This window comes from Panthera uncia, chromosome A2 (genome assembly GCF_023721935.1).
Source record: "Panthera uncia isolate 11264 chromosome A2, Puncia_PCG_1.0, whole genome shotgun sequence".
Lineage (NCBI taxonomy): Eukaryota > Metazoa > Chordata > Mammalia > Carnivora > Felidae > Panthera > Panthera uncia.
The window spans coordinates 117372984-117398152 of NC_064816.1; the positions used below are offsets into that span (position 1 = coordinate 117372984).

Consider the following 25169-nt stretch of genomic DNA (forward strand, 5'->3'; position numbering starts at 1 on the left):
TCTCACCCACATTTACCCTACATGTGTGCTCCCCCAAACCCCCCACCCGCGGGGGAATACGAGTTCTCGTTTCCTCACACGTGCAGGAGATTAAATAGGAGAAACTGCCCCAGTGCACATTTCAGGCCACTTGGAGTCCTGTAGGACAGGGGCAGATATCCCTACCCTGTGGGGTAATTCTCGCTGCTGGCCACCTTCAGCTCCAGGGCACCTGGGTCTTCTGTCCAGGGCATCGCCTAGGGCGAAGAGACTTCCCATGACCCAGACTCCCTTTGAGATCCAGAAAGTACGGCTAAGGAAGCGAGAGCACATCCACACCTCTCCTTGGAAAGGTGAGTGGTGTCATTTTGTGCATCTCTGGACATCAGAGTGGCAGCTCCACGATCCTCCTCTGACCACATCTGGGCCTTGCTGGCTCTGCCCAAGGCCCAAGTTCAGGCACGCAGGCCGGGAAGATGTTCCCTGCGGGGAAGACACTACTGCTGGATAGAAGGAGGCTCTTAAGGCTCAGGGATAATTTTTGGGAGATGGCTGCCAGCAGGGGTAGTATATGGAGATTCTTCTCTCCTGGGTGCTTTTTAATTTTCTTCCCCCTCTCCCTCCATGATGCTTTTTTGCTGGTCTGCCAGTTAGCTCACTAGACCCTGGCTACCAGAACTGCAAAGAGGTCCATCTAGAGGTCAGCAACAGGACCAGGATGAGAGTGAAGCAAATGGGGCATCTAGGGTGCAGGGTTTAAGGAGCACTCGTTCTCAGGGTGGTTCATCTGCATGAACCTGGGAGTGAGTGCCTCCTTAAAATTTTCACCTTAGGTGCCTTGCATATGTCACTCTAATGGTGGCCTGATCGACATAGTCTGTGCGCTTCTCTTTTGCTCCTGGGTATCATGGATAACCCTCCCTATAGCGTGGTGACTTCATAACTCACCTTTACTTCCATGAAGTCCTTAAGGACTGGAGTGGGCCTGCCTGCCTCCCTCCCTCCCTCCCTCCCTCCCTCTCTTCCTTTTTTTCTAGCCGTATCCCTGGACCTGGCAATAAGTATTGGGCAAAAGAGAGAGACTGTACATAGCAAGGAGAAAGGAAGCAAAAATTATGCTGATCTGCTTGGGACAGTGTCATAAAACTTTAAACTGATAATTTTCAGTAGAATTGAAACAATCACAGATTTATCCTCAGGGTCACTTGGTATTCATTCATTCACTCATTCATTTTTTTATTCATACATTCATTTAACCAACCAACCATCATCCATCCATCCAACCAACCAACGAACCCGCCAGCCCACCAACCCAAACCATCACAACTGTGATGTCCTATATTTAAGTCATCTTGAATGTTGCCTTCTCTAGGAAGCTTTCCCTGATCTCTATTCTGCTCCAACACCTGGACATGACCCCCTTCTCATAGTTCTCACAGCACATGTCACACTGAAGAGAGCTCACAGGCTACCTTGTTCATCCTGCTGGACTGGCAGCTGCCTGAGTGTGGGGATGAGTTGTCTATGACCCATCCTCCCTCAACTTTGCTCAGAACTGTTCCACACTTATTGGATGCAACTGGATTATATAGGCTTTGCCTTGGGGAGGGGGAAGTGAAGTGTGAGGTCTTCCCTTCACTCAAGGAACACGCAGAAGAGTGGGATTCGTGATTTTTTGGACAGAAAAAGTCACCTAAAAGTAGCAGGCAGCATCTGTCCCAGGCCAGGTGGATGGTGCCCATTCAGATGCCACAGGGTCTTAGAGGAGGGGGTGTTCCTGGGCTGGGCCTTGAAGGTTGAGCATGGTTGGAATAGCCAAGTTGGGAAATTGCCAAGGGCCTCACCGTGGTGCCTGGACATACTCATTGTTCTCCACTTTTCTCCCAGTCTGAGATTTCTTGAGAAAAAGTGTGCTGGTATTCCTGGGAGTCTCATTCCTGAAAGCTAAAGCAACTCTCTCAATTTTCCTCAGCACCCCCCTCCTTCTTAGAGTTTATTTATTTATTTGAGAGAGAGGATGAGTAGGGGAGGGGCAGAGAGAGAGGGAGAGAGAGGATCCCAAGCAGCCTTTGTGCTGGTGCTGCCAGCACAGAGCCTGATGCGGGGCTCAAACTCACAAACCATGAGATCACGATCTGAGCTGAAACCAAAAGTTGGATGTTTAACCAACTGAACCACCCAGTTGGTGGTTCAGCTGAACCTTTTTTTCTGGAGCCTCCTGAACCCTTTTTTTTCTGGAGCCTGTATTGCGTTCTGCTGCATTTGTAGACATTTATGGATGATGTGCATCTATGGGGGCTCATATAGAAAGAGCCTAAGCTCATAGCTTTCCCTAAAGATTGGGAAGGGGCTTTGGTTTAGGGAAAAGATGGGCATTCTTGCTAGCACCCTGAGTGTAACTTTGTTAGGCTAACTGCCTCGGGGACTGGGGCAGAGAGAGCTGATGATGTCTTTCCCCTGCTAAACCCCTTTCTCTTCTGATGGAGCAGACCTTCCCTTGTGACTCCCCAGCTCATTTTCCCAAACAGCGGTCGTGGGATGGAATACTGCTGTGACTCACTCAGGCTGGTGCCTCTACTGTAGAAAGATGGGCTTTGATCCTGAGTTCTGTCAAGGGCATTTTGGGTAGAGTTCTTCAGATCGCAAAGATGGCCTGCCAGGGCAGTTTCCTGTATAGCTGGATTCCATGTGTGTGCCTCGTTCCAGAAAATTCTACTTTGTTTTCTCTGCTCATTCCACAAGAAGTTACTAAAGCCATGGGATTCCTTCCATTTCCTGTTGAGGCCACTTTTGCAGCCATGGGTCCCTCAGAAGTGGAGCCTTTTCCCAATAGAGTAAACAGTTTTTGATCTCAATCTAAATACATGTTATTTAATTTTATTCAATTCAACAAAGCATTTATGGAGTACGTCTTGCTTGTTCGACTAGCGTTGGAAGGAGAGATGATGGATAGGTTCCTGTCCCAAAGAGGCTGAGACATCCATGCAAATGACTGTCATACAGGATTAAAAAAAGGCAAGTGACAAGGGGACAAGGGCAGAGAGCCATGGAACTAAGGTCTGGATTATTTCAGGGATAATTAAGCTCTTGAGCACTCACATTTGACAAGTCCTGTGGCAAGAGCTTTAGATACATTACTTTATTTAATCCTGATAGCCACATGGGGAGAGTTATCGTCTTCATTTTATAGGTGGGGAAATTGCGACACAGAATGACCAACCGGTCTGAGTTCATGCAGACGGTCTGGCTCTTGGGGCCTCAGTCTCAACCACTGTCCATAGGCCCCTGTCTTGGGAAGAAGGGCTGTGGGGGAGCTGCCATTTGTAAGGACTTGGAGAGTTGATCCGGCAGTTTAGGAGGCAGAGGCGTCCCCTGCTGAGGGGACAGTGTAAGCAGGGGCCAAGAGGTGGGCACACTGGTGTAGTGGCTGTGGGCCAAGGAGGGCCGGGAGGCTGGGTGCGCAGGTAGCAGAGATGGGGCCCTGAAGGGGAGGCGAGTCGGATCCCGGGCATGTCCAGCTGAGCCTTCGTGTCCACAGTCAGGTGTGGGGCAGAAGTGTAGATCCCGGGAAACGCTTAATGGAAGCATGAGAGGTACTGGCATGGGGCCAAAAGCTGAAGTCCTTGGAGCGATGGGCACTGCCAAGGGTACGTGGTAAAGGCACCTGGGTCCAAATCCTGAGTGGGAGAGCCATGTGTTCGGTGTGATAAGGAAAAACAGTGGTCAGAGCAGGAGGACTGCGGAGGCAAGGGAAGAGAGGGTCTCTAGGAAGCAGGAAAGTGACAGTTTTGGACCCTCAGGAGAGGCTGGGAGCCTTGCGGCACCTGGCCTGGAACAGATGCTGCCTGCTACTTTCAGGTGACTTTTTCTGTCCGCAGAATCACTAATCCCACGCTTCTGTGCTCCCTTGGGGGAGGACACGCCAGGTGTGCTGACAGAAGAAGTGTTGGAGAGAGCTCTTTCAGGAGGGTACCGGGGGCAGGAGGCCAACTGCTGCAGATCGAGGAATGGTGTGGGTGAGGTCATCTACACAGAGCGTGGAGCTTTTGAAAAGCTTAGAGGTGAAGGGAAGCACGGGGACACGATGGCAGCTCCAGACCGGGGAGGGTCAGGGAACAGGGTCTTTTTTTCCAGGACCGGAGAGATGTGAGGATGTTTGTAAGCCCAAGGCCGGGTGCCAGCCACACAGGAGAAACCAGCCATTCACAGAGACTCCCAAGAGGCAGGAAGTGTGTCTTTGGGTTGGGTCTGGGAGGGGCTGCACTGACAGTATCCAGATTCATTTTCTGGCACTCTCCACAACGGTAGTTGAGGTCGTGATGCCGGGCCTGGGGCATTACAAGTTCTCAGAGTAGCTTTGAAAGCCCCAGTGAAAGAGCCAGTTCTGCTCAGAAGGGTTTTTGAGTTATTTGAAACTTAGTCCAATGAAGTAACGCTTTGTTAAGTTATTGAGGACTGCTGTTTGGAAAACGTTGCGTTTTATCGAGTTTTGAGACTTTGAACCAGGGCTCTCCATTTACTAACAGGGTGACCTCGGGCATGATGTTTTTGTTTATCTCTTTGTGACTGAGTTTCTTCATCTAAGAAATGGGATATTATACCTGTTTTTATGGGATTGTCATGAAGAAAAAGGGAAATAATGGATACAGAATATTTGGCCCACAATAGTTAATAAATACTGGCTATCTTTCCTACTCTTTGGTTGTCCAAAATACACTGTTTCTTAAGTGGATGGATATATTCCTGAATAAATGGAAATTTTGTAAGGAAGAGGTGGGAAGTAAGATTAGAGATTATGGGAGATTATGATGGTCAAAGAGAATTGTTTCGATCTGTTGTGTGGGCCATGTGGGCCATGGCCAAAGGCGGTGAAGAGGAGCATGACCTGGGTTCCTGTGCCTCAGGATGGGTCTCCTCCCTGGGGCCAGGCACTTAGTAGGTCTTCAGGGAGCATTTGTAGATTAAATTTGCCTTCCATGAGGCATTTCCTCCCTTTCACACTCAAGGCCAAGGTGAGGCTGGGCCCTCATTTGAAAGCTCTTGAGGTTGACATAGATGTGTGCTCCTGCCTGTCCCTTTTCTAGAAGTTCCCCCTAGGCTGCCACAGTTGGCTGCCCTGGCTTGGGCCCCCGTGGCTGTGGTCTTCCATCTCAGGGCTACTGCACTGGGCCTCAGGGCTTCGTTAGGTTCTGTGAAGGTGTAAAGAGAAATGGGAATTCCATGAGAGGAGGGTGGCATTCCTATAATCTACTTGGTTCAGCTTTTCTGCCTTCGAATAAAATTTCTTTTGTATGAGAAAAAAAAAAAAAATTAACCAACCAAAAAACTTTCTGAATAGACACCATGACCAAGTTCTCTGCCATCATCTGAGACTGGAGGCTCTTTTGCAGGCCTTACAATCACCTTCATAATTTCATATTCCCCTCCTCACGGAGCAATGGCGCACTGAACATCCACGTTCCACAAGCCACTCTATAGAGGGCAGATGAACTTATATGGGCATTTTGACAAGTGTCTAGGAACCAAGGCCGGCGGAAGTCAAGGAAATCCATCTGGGTGCTACAACCCAGAGCCTCTCCACACGCCCCCCGGCCCCCCCTCAGCTTCTTGACAAATCTCAGGCCGCTTTGTAGCCTAGATGTGGACAGTCAGGCATCCTTAAAACCCATTACACTCCTAGGAGTGTTTTAAAAGAAGAAAAGAGAAGTTGAAAGTATCCATTTTAGATAAAAACCAAAAGGGGAGCTGGCCCATTAAATAAAGACATTATGATTGTTCTCTCCATCTTTTTCAAGAAAATAACTCTGAAAGGTGTATTTACCAGATGTCGGGATGTGGGAGAGCCTAAATGAGGACCGTGGCTTTAAAAAGTGGTGTTATGCAAATAAACCCCACATGCGTTTTGTAGGAGACTGTCCTTGTTCTTAGGAGATACAGGCTGGATGGAGTATTTAGGGATGACGTTATAACTCACTTTCAGATGGTTCAGCAAAAAACAAAAAAGAAGTGTGTGTGTTTCTGTGTGTCTGCATGTGTTTGGAGGGAGGGAGGGAGAGAGGAAAGGAGAGGGAGAAAAGCAAATGTGGTAAAATGTTAATAATTTGTCCCTATGAGTGAAGGGTATACTGGTGTTCATTGTATTATTCTTTCATTTTTCCTGTAGGTTCAATAGTTTTCCAATTAAAAAGGGAAAACGCGCATGGAGCACATAGGAAAAATGACTAGTCAATAGAATCTATCTTTTATCTCTCAGAAAAGATCCTAAAGAAGTGTAACAGGGTCGGGGTGTGCCGCTAAAGGTTGGAATCTGGGCGAGGTGATGATACAGAGCCCAGGGCCAGCCCAAGAAGCACCGAGGGAATGCCCCAACATGCCCGGCAAGTGGTATGACAGCCCCTTCTCTGTCCTATGTGGGCATCCTCAAGCCCTTTGGTCTCCAAGGAACCAGTGGCTGTTGCAGAAACAATAGTCCATACACCTGGTCCAGATACACAGAAAGCAGCTTCCTTCAGTGTCATCCTGGTGGGCACTCGAAGCTGACGCCTGCCTATCCCCCAGCTCCGGCCTCCCCTACCCACACTGCCAGGACTGGAGTCCATACACCCACAAGCTGGCAGTACAAGCTGCCTGGGTCTTCCCTCTGCAGACCCTCCGGATGTTTTCTTGCAACCTCCGATTTTTTTTTTCTTTTTTTATTACACCCACATCGTGAGGCTCAACGTGACATTTCCAACAGGAGACTGCCTGACGTGAGTCCAGCTGCTTCACATGGTTTTTATATTTGTTCTGGAAAAAGCTCCAGATACCTTTGGTCAAAGCTCTTCCTGTCGGCTGTGCTGCCGGGGCCATTTCTCGCCCACACGGTCCAGAAGGGGCTGCCATCTCTGGCCCCTCACGTTTGCCCCCCTGGGGACAGGTGATGGGTGGCAGAAGGGTGCAGCCTGGGGAAGCAAGGAGTCTAGGTGTGGTTTTGGAGGGCGTGTGCCTTCAGTCTCATTCTTGTGTTATTTGGATTCAGATCCTTAGAAACCAGGGAAGCCAGAGCCTTGCCAAAGCGCTTCATTCTGCTTCAGCAGAAGTTTCTCTGTTAAGTAGAAAAGACTGTGCTCCTTGCATTTCTCCCCCCCCCCCCACCCCACCTTTTTACAAACTCACACTAATGTGTTACCTCTTAAGGAATTGGAAAGGAATACTTGTCCTGTGCTAAAATTCTAAGTCCCCATTTCCTGACTTCTGTGTGAGGTGTTCTCTGGGCTCCTCAGCTTTAGTGCTCGCTCGTCAAGTTGCAGCGTGGATTCCCTACCTTTGGGCAGTGTCCCAGCTCCCCACTGAATACCCCCATCCGCTGGGCTTCCTGCACAGAAACCACCCGTGCTCAATAGCTGGGAACTCTTCATTAGAGGCAGAGGCTGTAATTCCGGCAGGTGGGGAGGGAGGGGACCCACACTCTGGTTGGTACCCAGGGACCCTCACACCCCATTTCGAGTGAAAATGGCTGCCAGAAGAGGCACAGGGAAGCAGCCGAACTGGCTCAGGGACACATCTAATTTTAGCTTAGGGTGTGCTCGTCCTGAGTTGGGGCTGGTCCACCCATGGAAATTCCACAGCTCTCTGGTTTTATGTGTGTGAGTGGCGTAATGCTCAAAGTTAGCAAAGCTAACTTGGTTTTAAAGCAGCATGTTTCTTTCTCGTTTTTTTTTTTCTAAGAAATTTCCAGAAAACAACCTGTTCTCTGTGCTTTTAGAGTAGGTCAGAATTTCCTGAAGATTCCTCTTTTGTGATGGGGCACTGTGAGCTGGGAGAAAGAGATGTTCTGAGAGCCAGTCTTGGCTGGGCCTTCCTCAGTATGAATGAGGCCAAGACAATGACAGGGTCTCTGGGTCGGAGGAGTCCTTGTGGTGTCAGACATCTGGTACAGTGGGTCACCGGGAGTTCATAGGACAGCAACATAAAAACAAAGTTGGAAACAGAGAACAGAACCCTGGGGGACCAACTTGGTTCAGGTCCAAGCGTGGAGAGCCTGAAACGTAAACTGTTTTGGCAGCCTCTTTAAGACGAAGAATATAAAAGTATCTCATTTTTGCAAATTTGATAAAAATAGAAGGCCACGCCAGCACATTGCTTGGGCCTCTGGGAAGGGGTCTGCGTAGGTGAGGGCCCGTGGAGCTTAAGCCCCGTTAACGTCACCGCCAGTCACATGCTGTTCAGTGTGGTGTTGTTGTTATTTTGTTTTCTGGCCAAGTGGGAATGTTAAAAACAATTTCGTAAAATTTAAATGTAGATATAATCTTGAAATAAAATTCTGGCGTTTAACACGAACGCTGTGTGAAAGATGCACTCTATCGGCGCTTGTTTTCCTCACTTGACCATGGACCTGTGTGTCAGGAACTGGTTTGTGTCAGACAACTTCCAACTTTCTCGGCCTCAGTGTCCTCGTTTGTGAAAATGCCGCTTCCCACATAGGCCTCTGGGGGGAATTAAATGAAAAACTATGCTTTGAAAGGGCTTGGTGAAGTCGATCTGAACGCCCAGATGAATCATGTTTATCGTAAGGACAAAACTATGGAACATTTAGAAGCTTTAGAATGTAACAGGAAGGAAAATAGAAGCCTAGGGAAGGTGATATCCATCTAGGACCACTTGGGGGGAAGACATGAGCTCCAACAAGAAGAATTATTTAAGTGTAAACCTACTCTAAAGGTTTTCTAAAAGGAAATGAACCCAAATTTCTCTCTTTTATTTTTATGTGTCTTAAAATTTATTTTATTTTTTCAAATTTCTCCATTTTAAAATTGAGAAGAAGTTAACGCACCCAGACAGCATTGTTTCAGATTTGTGACTCATGGCTCTTTTATTACTGCTTATGCAGGGGAGAGTTTTGTGTGTTCAAAATGGAAATACTTCATCGCAGAAGTTGTTTTAGGCCACTCTTTGACATATTTAGCCACACGGAACCCAAGTGGAATCACTGTTTAATGAGACTTGGAGAAAGTCGACCTCTGTCATTGGGACAGCTCCTTCCCTGGATGTGTTGGCTTTTACTAGGACAGTAACAGGGCAGGGACAGTGCCCCAAAGCAGCTGCCCCTAGCAGCTAAGTAAACATCTCCACGCAGCTTTCCAATCCACGGTAGAAACCAGCGGCAACTCTTATGTAATGTCTTTCAGGCGGCATGTCAGAACCTTCCCCTTTATAATGCCAAGTGTGACTTTATAGACTCCCTGGGACAGGGCCAAGGTTGTAGAGGCAATCCTTTCCATCCTGGGCTCTTATACCAGCCTTGGGGAGGGGAGGGCCAGGGCTAGTCTCTGTCTCTGGTAGAGCCTTGCCATTGGGTCCTCACTCTGAGGCCGGGAGACCTAATCAGAGGCAGGCTTGTGATCCCAGTTGCTGGGTGTGCAGTCTGGGGCTCACACCTCGGGGCCCTTGTGGCGTGAGCCAGGCACCATGTCACATCTCTAGCTCTGGCCGTGGTCATTGGCCTCACCCAACATCTCATGGTGGCTAGGTTTGGCTGAGCTGTGCAGCCATGTGCTGGTGGGCAGAGGGGAGGAGACAAGACCAAGGGAGATCGTGGGCTAGCAGCATTCTGCTTGGTGAACTGCATAGCTCAGGTGAATGAATAGTTCAGTGAATTTGGCCATGCTCCAGAGATCCACTCCATAGAGACCACTTTCCTCCAAGAGGATATTTTTCTTTCCCTGGTGTAACACAAGCTCTACCCACTTTTTCGCTTCCTGTTGGGCAACGTCTGCCTCTGGGCACCAGTCTCCTTGTGGAACTGAGCTCAGCCACACCCAGGAGAGTGTAGCCTGTGAGAAGGGCAAGAGATAGCAATTGGGAGAGCTGCAAAGCCCCTGCGAGCGGCTTTAAGGGAAGAGCAGTCAACCTGTCCTAATGCGTTCGGGTCTTAAGGAAGTGTAATCAGTGCTTCCGATATCCAGCGTGGGATAGATGAAAATGAACTGAGATGAGAGTCCTGTTTCTGGCTTTGCCCACTAGCCAGGGTCCTTAGCAAAAGCTCTGCACCACCTTACTCCTATCCCTGACAGGGCTGCGGGATTATGTTAGATGGTCTGGATTGGCCCTTCCAGCCCTTCCAGATGGAAGAGCCGTATCTAGGTGAACTCTGAGAACTTGTCAGCTTTCAGAGGGGGCATTCATTAAACACCAGTTGTATGCTAAGGCCTTGTGCCAATTGGGAGAAGGGGAGAATAATACGAGGGAAGGTCACACCTAGTACAGTTTTGTTTTGTGAATTGTGTGCCCTTGAAGGAACCCTCCCAGTCTGATGTCTTGGTAACTGGGTAAATTTCTTCTCTGTTTCTGGAATGTGCCAGAATCCGGCCTGACTCAAGGAAAGAGAAATAAATGTTGGACTTGGTTTCAGATCTTGCTCTGGCTCTGCACACTTCTCATCAAGGGTGTGTGCCAAAGCCTGTGGGGAAGGGCACATACGGAAAGATAGTTAAGCTGAGAAATCGTCACCCCGAAAGAACAATGGTCCAGGAGGCTGGAGTACGTGTGTTCTCTCCAGCTAGACGGGCTGAGCAGATGGCTTTTCCAGGAGGATGCGGGGCCATCCGTGCCCCCTCCCCTTCCCCAGATCTGTCCTCACCGGGCGATCCCTATCTTTGTCCAACCTTCGTCATCATGGACCCGGATGAGAGAGACTTGGGTATGCAGCCCAATTCCCAATTAACTTTTTTCACTAGTTTCAGGAAGATAATTTATTTGGATTGAATTGTTAAGGCAGATTGCTTTCACAGTATTCCAAGCAGAGTGCTTTCTCACAGGAAATGTCAGACCAGGCAATTCTAGTCAAGTTTTCCACATCCTTAAGAAAAAAGAAAAGAGGGGGGGGAAAGAAAAAAAAAATTCCTTTTATATAGTGAAGGTCAACAGTTTGGGAACTGGCAACTGCAGGGTATGAAACTGAGATCGGTTAAACATTGTGATCCTGCGCAGGGTGACTTCTCAACAGCCCCACCTTTCATGAGGCCTCCTGTTCTTTAGGGCTTAATTTAAAAAGTGTCTGTGCATTGGGTTGCCCAGGGAGATAGAGGGCTTCTCAAGATTGGGACATGGATCCCCCGGGGGGCATCTGGGCGGTGGGGACGTTGGATGAGCTCCCTTCCTCTCCCCAGAGTTCAGATTCCTCATCCATCAAACCAAGGTTATGCCGGGTGACCCCCAAGCTTCTTCCCAATCTAGGTCACCATGATTCTGTACCTTTACCTGGGGGAGCTTGGCTGAGCCTCTGTAGGAAGCCAAAGAGAACTGGAGAGCAGGAAAGTGAAGAGTCTTTTTTTTCTATAGAGAGCTTTGATTTTTTTTTTTTTTTTAATTCTTTTTAAATCAGCTGGCCCTCAGGGATCTGGCTCATTAAGGCTTACTCCTCCGAAGTTCAGTCCTTAAGGAGAGGCTTTATTTCAGCACAGGCTGTGGAAGGTCACTGTGAGGAAAAGAACCTAACACAGCTGTTCCTCTGAGGGCGCCCCCTAAGGACTTGCTCTCCTCCCACCCCCACCCCCTCCTGTGTCCAAGGAGTGTCTGCAGGTGGGGAAGGGGTGGGTCCCGAGAGCCGAAGTCCGGAATCACTAGGTGTTAGGGCCCTCGTAGCTTCCCAAAGACGATTCTGGCAAAAGGGAAGCTGAGACTCAGAGGCGATCACAACTTGAAGCGATGCATCTTCTCTGACACCAGCTGGTCCTGTGGCTTGTCCGTCCAGTGCCTCTGTGTCCACTGACCGTGGAATAGCTCTCTGCTTCATTACCGTCTAGTCCTGAAAGGAGGTGCTGCTGGGAGTTGGGCAGTAGCAAGGGTGCTAAACCTGTGTCGGCAAACCTGGGCTCTGCAACCCCTGCCAGCTCGTCGGTCTCGCTTGTCTTGCTGCACTGCCTCTGGTGCACCTCTGGGAGACTTCGAGTCCCTTGGGGTGTGACATCCTCAGCTGGCTACTGCTTCCAGGGCTTCAGTGTTAGGATGTCTGGTCGGGTTGAAGTACATATATGTCAAGTAGAGCGAAACCCTTCTTGTCCTTTGGGCTAGGTTTATCTTTATTTATTTTTTGAGTGGGGGCGGGGAAGAGGGAGAGGGAGAGAGAATCTTTAGCAGGCTCTATACTCAACACGGAGCCCGACGTGGGGCTCGATCCCACGAACCGTGAGATCATGACTTGAGCCGAAATCAAGAGTTGGACACTCAACTGACTGAGCCACCCAGGCGCCTCTTTGCTAGGTTTTATTTTAAAAATATGTATGAGTTTTTTTAATCAAATGTTTTTGCTGCATCTATTGAGATCGTTTTCCATTTTTTCCCTCTGTTGGTGTGAATTACATTATTGGGTTTTCTTTCTTTCTTTTTTTTTTTAATGTTTACTTATTTTTGAGAGAGAGAGGGGTGGGAGGGGTAGAGAGAGAGAGATGGAGACAGAGTCCGAAGCAGACTCCAGGCTTTGAGCTGTCAGCACAGAGCTGATGCAGGGCTCGAACACACAGACCCATGAGATCATGACCTGAGCTGAAGTCGGATGCTTAACCGACTGAGCCACCCAGGTGCTCCTGGACTGTCTAATGTTAAAATATACTTCAATCCTTTCTCGGCCAAGATCTCCCTCAGACTTATGGCTGATGCAGTTGTTTGTTATTTTATTTCATAGTTTTGCACTTGTATTTATACGTTTAGGTGTTTGGAATCGAGGTTTCATTGTGTTTGCGAGCATGTGGCAGTTCTGTGTTGGGCACTTTTCTCAGTACTTGATGGATTAGCCTGTTTCATTGCCACCACAGTCGCTTGAGGTAGGACTGTAATTAACCCATTTTATAGAGGTTGAAAATGGTTAAATTTTCCTGTTGAATTCCTTTTGTTATTGAATTTCCTGTTGAATTTCCTTTTGTTATTCTGTAGGTTTATCACTAATAATGCTTTTTATTCCAAAGTCTATTTTTAATCTGATGGTACAGCATCAGTTACGTTAGCTTTTAAATGGTTGGCCCACAAGTGATCTATTTTTTTCCCCAGGCTTTATGGTTCACCTTTTGTGTCACGTACCTTGTGACACAAAACAGCATATTGCTATTTTAAAAAAAAGTCTGAGTGTCTCTTTGAACTGGCCCGTTGAATTTGTTTGCTTTTATTATAATTACTGATACACTTGAATTCATTTGTATTCTGTACTTTCATGCTGCCATGCTTTTTTTTTTTTAATCTTTTTTCTTCCTCTTCTTTTCCTTTTTTTTTAAAGTAACCATTTTTGAGCGAACAATTCAGTGGCATTTAGTACATTCAGAATGTTGGGTAATCATCACCTCTGTCTAGTTCCAAAACATTTTCTTCTCTTCAGAGTAAATCTCTTCCTATTCAGCAGTTTCTTCCCATTTCTGCCCCCATTCCCTCACCCCTGGCAACTCCCAATCTACGATATTTCACATAAATGGAATCATACAGTATGTGACCTTTTGTCTCTGGTTTCTTTTGCTTAGCATCATGTTTTCGAGGTTCCTCCACGTTGTAGCCTGTGTCAGTACTTCATGCCTTTTTAGGGTGAAATAATATTCCATTGCATGGGTACACAACAATTTGTTTATCCACTCATCCATTGGTGGACATTTTTTTTTCCACTGGTGGACATTTGAGTTGTTTTTACCTTTTGGCCATAGAGAATAGTGCTGCTATGAACATGTGTCTCTGTGTTCACTTCTTTGGGGTATATACCTGGGAGTAGAAGTCTATCATGTGGTAATTCTATATTCAGTTTTTTGGAAGAACTGCCAACCTGTTTTCCACAGTGGCACTTTCTTGTGAATCAAGTGGTGGTTATTTTTTCTTCTTGGGCTTTCTGATTTGGAAGTTATATAAATATGTTTTTACTATTTTAGCAGTAACTCTTAAAATATTTTTTATCATATTGACTTAAAGTTTCAGTTGAATCAATCTCTTTACCCCCTCAAAAAATACAAGGATTTTAGAAAGCTTCAGTTGCTCATTTCCCGTTCCCATGTTTCCTGTGTATTGTTGTCTAACGTTATCCCTTTGTTTTTAACCACCCCCTAACTAGTGCTATTGTTATTAATTTTTTATCATCGGCTCTCATTTAGGTTTATCTACATGTTTATGGATTTCTTTTCTCGCCACTGCTTTCTTCCTGCTCTTTTCTTCTGGGTTCACTTTCCTTCTTGCTAAAGTAAGTCCACGAGTGGTTTGTTCAGTGAAGGTCTGTGATGGTAAACTTTTTCAGTGATTTTCTGAAAATGTCTTCATTTTGTCCTTACCTTTAATATTTTGAATATTAAAGATGTCTTTTATTAAAGTAGTTTTTGTTTATAGATAGCCTGCCTTTCCGCTAAGATTTTTCTCATTGTCGTCAATATTCTGGTCATTTCACTATGACATTTCTAGGAGTATATTTATTTCCACATGTGCCATTTGAGGCTTCTTAGGTTTCTGTGAGGTTTATGTCTGCTAAGTTCTTAGCAGTTATCCTTTCTCACACTCCCTCTATTTTTCCTTCTGGAACTCCTTTTACATGGGCATTGGAATTAAAGTTTTTTTCCCTCCATGTCTCTTCTTTGCTCTTTCATATATTTGATCTCTTTGGATTGAGTTGCATTCCAGATCATGTCATCTGATGGCCCCTAGTAATTTCTTATCTCTTCATTGTATCTGATCTCCTGTTTAAGCTTACCCCAAGTTTCCCCCCAATGTTAAAGAAGATCTAACCTATAGAAAAGTTGAAAGAATGGAAAAATGAACATTTATACGACCTTCACCTACATTAAGTGATTCTAGGACTTTGTCGCATTTGTTTTTTTCTCCCTCTCCCTTCTCCCCTCTCCGCATATTTGTAACCCATACATTTTTGATGATTTCCTTGAAAGTAAAACCCAGACATTGTGGCATTTCATCCCTAAATATCACAGCTTGCATTTCCTAAAGACAAGAATGTTCTACTGCCTAACCACAGTACCATTAAGGCACCCAAGAAATTTCTGTAACATCAGCTAACATAAAGCCCATAATCAGATTTCCCCCACATGGCTCCAAAGTGTTCTCTTAGGCTTTAGTTGTTTCAATCCAGGATCCATTCAAGGTTTACCTGCATTTGGCTGTCACGTCTCTCTAGTCTCTTTTAATCTCAAACAATTTCCTTTCTATTCTTAGTTTTTCACGAGTATAGTCTTGTTGTCTTACAGAATGACCACATTCTAGATAATGTCTGTTTCATTATTAGGTTTATGTTAAACACGTTTTGGGCAAGGACAATACATATGTGATGTTGTGTATTTCCCATTACATCATATCAGGAGCACATAATGTCAGCTTGTTTGATTTCTGCTGATGCTAAATTGGATCACTCCATTAAGGTGGTTCCTGCCAATCTCTCCATCATTATAAAGGAAATTTTCCCTTTTGCAATTAATGAGGAATCGGTAACTTTCAGACTAGATGATTATCCTGTTCCTCAAAAACTTTTTAACCAGTGGTTTTACCATCCATTGATAATCTTTTCCCATATTAGGAGTTTATAAAATGGTGATTGTCTAATTTTTATCATATTCTCATTACTTTTACATTTATTAGGTGATGGTGTCGTACAGAGAAGAGCTGTCCATGACCTGTCCCTGTCTTCCTCCCTCACTCCCTCCTCTAGCACAGATTCATGGCATTTTCTATGTAAATTTCATATGTTGTTATCTGTTACCATCCTTATATGTCCATAAGTTTTTTATTTCTATGATTGTATTTACTTTTCAAAATGGCTCATTCTTTTGGTATAGTGTCTATGTCTTTCCTTATAATTTCCATTCCTTTTTCTTTCTTTTTTTTTTAAAGATTTTATTTTTAAGTAATCTCCATACCCAGTGTGGGGCTCAAATTCACAACCCCGACATCAAGAGTCACATGCTCTACTGACTGAGCCAGCTAGGTGCCTCTGATTTCCATTCCTTTTTAAAAAGTCTTCCTATTCTAATTACAGTCTCTTTTAGATTGTTGTTCTATCATCTCAAGTTCTTGGGAGTCCTATTGGCTGTGTCATCTGGCTTTCACTTATGATGCATGATTTTCTCATATATTTACCAGTTTTTAGTGTTGAGCATATTTTCAGTGGGGCTTAAAAAAAAATCTGTCTCCCCTGGGGAATCTTGTATGACCTGCTTTGTAGAAGTGCCCCACCAGATAATTTTACATTGCTTTAGTTAGGTGTGCTAGGATATCACTGGCTCAGGAAAATTTTATGTTATTTATTCTGGATTCCTGTGCCGCGTGAGTGGGGTCAATTTGGACTCCGTTCACACTGGGTTCTGAGTTTTCATCAAATAGAATATATAGTAAGTGGTCAATATCTTTATTCTCATGGGACACCTTTCTTTTGTACTCCGTAACTTATTTAGCCATGTGTCCAGTACCAAACATTCAGGAAGGAGCATCTCCTCGTCTCTTTTTATGTTAAGAGCTAGTGAAATATTGAGAATGTGGGACTGAGGAGGCAGTAGAGTGTCTTCAAAACTAGTGTGACCCGGCACCTCAGGCTTCTTGGAGCCCCTGCACCTGGTCATGTCCTGCAATGACCAGCATGCTCAGGCTTCCCCTGAGGGACAGATGAGGCACTTGATGCCCACAGAGGGTAAATGACTTGCCTGCGGGCATGCAGAGTTTGGGAGAGAAGGGATGAGAACTCAGGTCTCCAAGTAGCTCTTCCTACCCAGCCAAGATTCACTTATGTGGGATTGAGTCCTGGCCCCGTGTAGCCCTGAACACCTGCAGTGCCCTGGTCTTTGCTTCTCCCTCGGGGCCACAAAAGGGAGCTTGGGTAGGAAGTGGTGACCTCAGACACAGCGGACAAGCTGGGTGTCTACAGCCCGGCTCCTGCGGATTTATTAGATGCACACTCTGACACATGTCTCTGGGTTATCTGCACAATCACATTTTGAAAAAGTGTTTTGACTCCTTGATTTATCTTTTTGTCATTGTTTTGCATAATAGCTTTTCACTCAAAGGCAAGAACATGCTTTTAAACTGACCTTTTAAACTTTGCAATGCTTATGCCACAAAGGGACACATGAAAGGAACAATAAACACATTCCCTGAGTGTGAGCATAATTGAAGTCTCCTCTGGTGATGAGATCTATGGGAAATGGGCACAAAGCATCTGAGCTGGGCTTTTGCGGCTGATGGATGGCGCTCTGGGTGGAAGTCCCATGACCCGGAGAGGCCTGGCTGTACCCTATGCGGCAGGAAAATCATCACCACCCTCTCACCGTGGCTCTTGGCCACCCACATCCTCCAAGGCTTTGCCCCCAGGAGCCAAGGGGACCACTTGGGAGGTTTGAATTTTGTCCTGTGAGCCATGGGAAGCCATGGAGGGTTCCGGACAGGGGAAGGAAGCATGAGATAGAAGAAAGAACAAAATAAAGCATTTGGAGCCAGCGACCTGGGTTTGAGTGCTGGCTTGGGCACTCCTAAGTTGCGTGACCTTGTGTGAGTCACCTCACTTCTGTGAGGGTCACTCTGGTACTTAGCACCCATTTATGGAGCCCTGACCAGGTGCTGGGCATGAGGGGTACAGACCTGACCCAGAAAATCCATGGTCCTTCGTCCCTCCTTGTTTATTTCTCTTACCGTATGTATTCATTTCCTGTGGCTGCTGTCACGAATTCCCACAAACTTAGTGGCTTAAAACAACATGAGTTTATTATTATGGCACTAAGTTCTGGAGGATCAAGGTCTGACATCAGTTCCACTGGGGCTAAAGTCAAGGTGTTGGCAGGGCTGGTTCTTTCTGGAGACACCAGGGGAGAATCTGTTTCTTTGCTTTTGTAGTTTCTCATGGCCACCCACGTCCTTGACTTGTGGCCCTTCCTCCGTCTTCAGAGCGCGTCCCTCCAACCTCTGCCTCTGGTGTGATACCACCCCTCCTCTTCCGGGTCGTATTTCTTTCTGCTTCCTTCCCTCTACATCGTTCCCACTTGGGTAATCCAGGATACCCTCTCCCATCCCAAGATCCTCAATGTAAATGCTCTCTGCAAAGTCTTTTCTGCCATATAAGGCACTATTCACAGGATATCTTTGGGACCTGTTGTCCAGCCCACTACACCATGTCAAATTGCAATTTATGTCTTGTCCTTTTGCATGCCCGGGTCTCCTTTGGGCAGGGAGATTGGCCTGCCAGATAACTGCCACATGTTTGCTGAATGAGAGGGTGAAGAAATGAAGGAACGCACGTTTGGAGTTGAGAAAGACGTGGCATCCCACTTGGGCTGTAGGGGATTAGCATAAGTTTGCCAAAGTATATTCTAGCAGAAGGGAAGAGCTTATGAAAAGGTATAGAGGCAGAGGCTGAGAGGCTCAGCATTCAGGAGATGCACGTGGAGTGTGAGGGTGCAGAGGGTGGAGTGGTAGGTGGCCAGGTCATGATAGCCCATAGGGCACCCTAATGGGCCTGGGTTTTGTTTTATGTTGTTTATTTATTTTTATTTTTAAGTAACCTCTACCCGCGGTGTGGAGCTTGAGCTCACAACCCCAAGATCAAGGGTCGTGGGCTCCGCTGACTAAGCCAGCCAGACACTCCATCCTGGATTTTATTTTTTAAGGAAGCAGTATGTGTGGTGGTTGCTGCCTTTGTCTTTGGGGTCATTGCCTGGGTTCAAATTCCTGTGCTGCCACTTGCTTGCTGTGTAACTGGGAAAATTACTGGACTTCTCTGAGGCTCAGCACAATGGCTACTTCATAAGGCCGTCCTGAGGAGCAGATGGCTTTTGTTGCTTGCACAGCACTCAGCACAGTGCCTAGAACAGTCAAAGGAGTCGGAGAGTGTTTGCTGCTATGATTGCTGTCATTTTTATAAATATTGTTGTTGGTGGTGACGATGGGGAACCCTGGAAGAACTTCAGCCAGGCTGTGGCACGGTCAGGTTTGCTTTCTAGAAAGATGCCTTTGACACCCATGTGAAGATGGTCTGGGGTGGGGCATCACACTGGGGGTCAGGAAACCCGTGAGGAGGCCATTCCAATGATTCGGGTGACAGATGAAGAGGCAGAGAACAGAGATAGGGTACAAGGGAGATGTTACTTTCTCCGGGGTAGTCCAGAGATGGCTTTGTGCCTGCTGTTCCCTGCTTGAAATGATTCAAGACAGGTGTTAGGGGCCATTTAGTACCATGCCTCAGTCGTCACTTTGCAGAAACGGATAGTGAGGTGCAGGGGAGAGGCATTCTGCCTTAGTCCCCGGAGGGAAGAGTGATGGAAGGGACAGATAAAGGTGGGACTCCGGTCCTCAGCCTTCAGTGGCATAGCCAGTTGCGGTGTGAGAGGTACACTTCCAGAAGCTTCTGATGAGCATGCTGTTTCTCATTGCTGCAGGCTGGGGAAGAGGGGCTCTGACACAGCATCTGCACTGCTTCCTCCGTCACCTCCTACTACTGCCCCTTCAGGCCTTAAATGCTCTTTCCAGCTTGTTCTTTTATCAGTCCCCAGGAGAATGCTCGCAGAATCCTGGTCGTGTAGGGACATAGGAATTTTGCCATTTTGAATTGAGGAAAATAGGCTTGAGCCAGTGGGGGGAGGATTAGGGCTGCCTGGGAGGGTGGGGAAAGGAGCTCTGTGTTCTGGAACCAGAAAAAGAAACCCAGAGTCCAAAGCAGTACGTGCTCACAGATTTGGTACCGTGAGTCCTCCGTGGTCTTCCACTCACACCCCTTCAATACATCTTCAGGAGGAAGCCAATTCAATAGAACGAACCATGGCAAGATTACGATTGTTACTTCAATCATATCTTACCCTGCAAGGATGTTGGAGGAAAATATATTTCAATTCCACGTTCAAAAGAGCTGTCATTTTAACGTAGTGAATGGGTTTTCAGAGAGTGATGTAATATTGTTATTTTTAATACATTCTTTAAAAGAAAAGATTTTACTCTAGTACAAATCGATGCATGCTGGAGGGGGAAAAATATCTAAAGAGAGCTAAAATACAGGTGGGCCGTTTTTAGAAAGCTCCACATGTACATACCTGAACTTACAAATCAGAATCACAGAATAGGTTTTTGGTGCACTTTAGAGGTTTCTTATAAATGGTAGCTGATAGCTTTACAAAAAAGCTGGGAGAAAGGAAATAAACAAAAAAGAAAATAGAATGAGATGAAAAAAATCTGGGCAGTGATTACAAGAACTTGTGTGTGTGTGTGTGCGTGTGTGTGTGTGTGTGTGTGTGTGTGTGTGTGGGTGGGTGGGTGTGTGTGTTTTCTAGCAGTATCATAATGACATCAGCAAGATACGCTTGCATTTTGGTTCTTGGCAAGTGTCAAACTACAGGGTTTATCATCCTGTATTGGCTGGTGTGTGTGTGTGAGAATACAGAATTGAAAGGCACTTTTGGAGGCAATTTGGTCCCATCCAATATGGAACCTGTGGCTCAGAGAAGGGAGAGTGACTGGGGCAAGGCACATATGAGGGGCAGGGCCAGGGCTAGAGAGAACCCATCTCCTGAACCCCCAGCCAGTGCTCCCTGCATTCTTCTCTGCTGTTTATATTTTCCTCTGGTACATTGACATTTTCTTTTTTTCTAGGAAAAATCAATTGCCAGTGTCCAGCAAGGCTGATGGGGAGCTGAGCGTTTTGCAGCTTGGTAAGTGCAGCTGATGCCTGTATGCTGTGCCCATCAGGATCCAGTGGTCTTCATTTGCTCCGTCTGGGAGGCAGTGGGTGGGGACTCCTTTCCTCCCACCTGATCTCAGGAAGGAGAGGCTGGCCCAGTGAGTAGAGCGGGCTTCTCTCTTTTGGGTTGCTGTCTTCTTCTGCTTTCTGTCTTTCTGTCCTGGAGAAATCCTTATAAGAAGTCTGGGCATTTCTGGACCCACACGGGGCTGGGGGGGTGGGTGGGATGCAGAGGAGCCTTTTTTGCATTTGGAGGTTCTTTTAGGACTATTCAGAACCTACAAAGGTCTCTAGACGACAGCTTTGCCTGGGGGAGACCATCCTTTAAAAACTTTTATCAATGTAGTATTGAGGCATAAAATACAGTGAAGTGCATAGTACATACATCTTAAGTGCATTTGCACATATGTGTACACCCATGTAACTGCTGTCTCAGATCAAGGTAGAGAATGTGTCCACCCACTCTTTAGTTTGGAAGCAATCTTTTGTTCGCCTTTGTGTAATTCTCCACTGCCCGAAGACCGATGTGTTTGCAGGGCTTGGCAAAGCAGCAGTAGAATGGACGATGGCGAACCAGTGACCAGGCACGAAAGGATGAGGCTTGAGTGCTGTTGACATTTGCTCTTCTCCCGAAAGCCAGCGATTTACCTGTTTGGCCATCTTGGCAGACGACAGCCGTTCAGTGACTTTTCCTCTTTCCTCTCCTTTTAAGCACTCCTTTTAAAGTAAAGGAAGAAAGCAGTGCTCTCTTTAGAAGTTACTTGTGTGCGACGTGCAGTCTGACAGTTTGCTTTGATGAAGTTGAAAGGCAGGGGCCTCTCGGAATGATGAGGCAGGGGTTTATTTATTCTGCTCAGCTCGCGTCAGAGGTAACAATTCCTTCGAGTTTTAATCATCAGAAATGGCTGGTGGGGATCACTTGGCCAGCCCGGGAAGGGGCAGTTCTGCCCACGGCGATGCAGAATGAGGTCCGGAGCCAGCAAATGCTGGCATCTGAAGCGTTTCTGTAAAGCACTGCACTTGAAGATTTTCCAGTGAAAGCCACTCCTGTTTGGACATAAAACGAAGCACTTCCTGGCCTTCAGAACCCAAAGGGCTTCTACTGGAAGGAAGGCTTTTAGCAATTCTCTCAGAACTCAGTTGTTTGAAGTGTGTGTGTGTGTGTGTGTGTGTGTGTGTGTTTTCCAGAGGGAGGCAGACCCCTCTTTGCTAGTGGCTCAGCTAATGATTTAGAAAAGGAGAAAGAAATAGAAGGTAAGAGATCATGGAACGCAGTCACCAAGGGAAAGGGACAGAAGTTTTGGGGTGAAGAGGAGAAAGGAACAAAATTTGGTTAGAGGAATGGCATTTTCTTCTCCACCCTGATTCATTTTCCTTTGCTGCAGTTCCACAGACTTGTTAGCAGTTATATGTCAGGGCATAGATGAGGCTGAGCAGATTGAGGTGAATAAAAAGTGGGCTTGCTTTCTTGGAGGGCCAGGTTGGGTGGGACAAAGGAAGAGAGGTGTCCTCTGACAGCAACATATAAAGCAGATGATCAGCAGTTCATCACTGCTTCTAGACACGTATAAGCTGAGTTCTGTGGTGGGTTCCAGAGGTTTGCATAATGAGGTGGTATTTAGACGGGGCTTTGGATGTTGAGCAAGGTCTCGCCAAGTAGAGATGTGCAACAGACCTTACATGCAAGGCCTGCAGGGTGAGGGAGTGATTGGCTTGAGGTGAGTGGCCTGGAGGGGAAGTTGTAGGGTCAGGGGGAGATGAGGCTGGGAACAAAGTTGTGGAAGAGTGGGGATGATTTGAGTGCTGTGCTAATGAGCTTGACCATAAATCATTAGCCAGTAAAGAGCACTTGAAAATTCTGTGTGGGGGCAGTAATGTATGCAGGGCTGTGGCTTTGGGGCTATCTCTGGATACGTGCGTAGGATAGATTTTAGGAGTAAGAGCCTGGATATTGGAAGACCAGGGAGGGGGTTCTTGGAATAGTCAAGAAAAGATGTGATTGGGCCCCTGTTCTATCTGGTGAAATCCTCTGGGTATTTCAAGACCCTGCTCAAATATTTAGCTCTTATGGAAAGCTTCTCTGACTCTTTAAGGAAGAGCTATTTACCTCTTCTCTTCTGCTCTTAAAACCCTCGCACTGTCCCTATTTTAAGTGGAACTCATGTTCCATTACTTGTTTGGGCTTCTCGCCTCCCCTGCCCCCCGCCCCCAGGCAGTGTGCTCCTTGAAGGCAGGGGTTATGCTTTACTCATCCTGGACCTCCACTCTCCCACATAATTCCTGGCACCTCATGGATGCTCAATGAAGTGCTTAATGAACAGATAGAAAAAGAATGACATATTCCTGTAACAGCGGAGGGGAAAAAGGCGGGGGTGAGGTATGAGACATCCTGGAGGCAGAATGATCGGGAGGCTAGATCATCATGATGTGGGAGAGAGGGCTAAGGTCTCAGACTGAGTCCCTGGAGGAGGACTGGGGAGATGGAGTCTGTTATCAAAACCGAAGCCTGGAGGGGTGCCGTGCTGAGATTCTGGAGTCTGGGGTGGTGGGGCACTTCCAGGAGAAGATATCTGTAGTCAGCGGGAAATACTGATTAGGGTACCTGGAAAAAGAGGTATATGGACCTTTATTATGTATTACCACATATATACGTTTTCCTCCAAAGGGTAAATAAAGTGGTATGGGAAGCAAGCTCCCTTGCTTCTTTCAACCAGACACTTATACCAGGGCCTTAAAAATAGCATTCTTAAACCACCGGCATTTGCAGATGGTTTTGTCTGCTTGGCCAACATGTCATTCTGGACTGCTTTGTTTTTCCTTTGCATGGCGGTCCCACCACATCTGGGCCTGAGGCCTGCTATGTGGTCCTGAACCAAATCCCTGCACAGGGGCCAACTTCCTCCTGGCAGAAGCCAAGGGAGGCTGCCTCCTTTTAGGGGCTCCACCCAATCTGGGCCCCCAACTTTCATCCTCAGATTTACTTCATGGAGCCCTGAGCAGGCACGTTTCGGGCTCGGGCTCCCTTCCGGACAACCTCAGACTAAACAGAAGCCTCCAAATAGGCTTAAATACTGCCCCTTCTATGCCTCCAGGAAACAATCTGGCCTGAGTGATTGCAAGGAGCCCTTCAGGGCTTGGTGGAATCACTCAGGTTACTCTCCCCTACTCTGTTTTGGGCCTCAGCTGCCCAGGGTTGAATTAATCACACATCTCTATTCCTTCAGGGAACATTCTCAGTATTGATCTTTGCAAAGCCTTCCCCTTGACCTCCCTCCCTTTCCTCCCTTCATCCTTCTTTCCTTCCCTCCCTCGCTTTCTCTCCTCTCTCTCCTGCCTTTCCTTCATTTTTTAGCCCCACCCCCACCCTCCCATGACCCTCCTCTCCTCAAGCAGTCATTCTCGTGTATTTAGTTGGTATCTGTTTTCGTGTGTATATTCTTGCAAAATGCGTAGTGTTTGTGTGCATATATTTGTAATGGATGTAAATCATATTGTGTTATATATATGTGTGTGTATATATGTGTGTGTGTGTGTGTGTGTGTGTGTGTGTATATATATATCTTATTTGTGTTCTTGCCTTCTCTACCCAGCACCCTGTTTTTAAGACCCATGCATGTTGCTAAGTGAACATCTCGTCATTATTTCAGGGTGCTTTTATAAGACCATGGTCACAGGGTGGCTTTTTCAGAGACCCTAACTAAGAAGAGTTTACATTTAAATTCAGATTCTCATTTAAATTCCAGGCTTATTTTTAATTTTTGTTTTCAGCCTAAAGGTGGGAGGGTCTCCTTTTCAGTGGACTGGGACTCTGGGAGCTGGTCTTGTGCTGCTGTGCCTGTTCCTCCCCAAGGGAAGAAAAGGAGCCTGTAGAATGGGATATAAAACATGTGTCCTGGGGTGTTGGCCTTTGGATAGCCTCTCCAGAAGAAGTGGGGCAGGGACAATGACATTTCTATAGTCCTAGATATACAGAATTATAGGAGATAATGTTGATTTCTATGTAGTGTGGTGTACTTTTTAAATAATCATTTAGTCTCAGGAAAATGGGAGGCAGGGATGGTTCAACAGGCTCTCTGGAGACTGGTCTGCTCAGTTTTGCCAGCATTATTACCTTGGATTGTTTACACTTGGGTCCTTCCTCTGAGTGTTCTGGTAAATGCTACGGCTGTGGGTACAATCTTGAGAGGGAGGCCCGGCTGGGAGACCCATGCTGGGACCCTCTCTGGGCCTCCGTCACCTCAGCTGTAAGACGACTGTGAGTGGCAGGTGACTTAGTGGCCCTTCCAGCTGGAGGTCCAGGGAGGTCTGGTTGGCAGGAAGACAGAACGATCAGGAGCTGGCCTGGGTTTTATCATGTCTCTTTTCCATCTGTGTGATGTCAGGCCAGTCATTTCACTTCTTTAAGCCTCAGTTTTGCATCTGCAAGTAGGGGTGACAATAATTACCTTGTCCTGGGCTGTTATGGGACCTAGGCATTAAAACACAAGTGGCTGGTAAGTGAAAGCTGTGACAGTGATAATCTGTTGTTATTTTATCA

At 46.6% G+C, this 25169-nt stretch overlaps 1 protein-coding gene across 1 annotated transcript in view; it reads left to right on the forward strand.

The window, feature by feature from the left end:
- Positions 1-25169, forward strand: part of MINDY4 (MINDY lysine 48 deubiquitinase 4) — a 100020-nt gene that overhangs the window by 29503 nt on the left and 45348 nt on the right. Inside the window, exon 6 of the mRNA XM_049641655.1 lies at positions 20545-20603. Coding sequence (XP_049497612.1) covers positions 20545-20603 — 59 coding nt within the window. The remainder of the gene's footprint in view (positions 1-20544; positions 20604-25169) is intronic.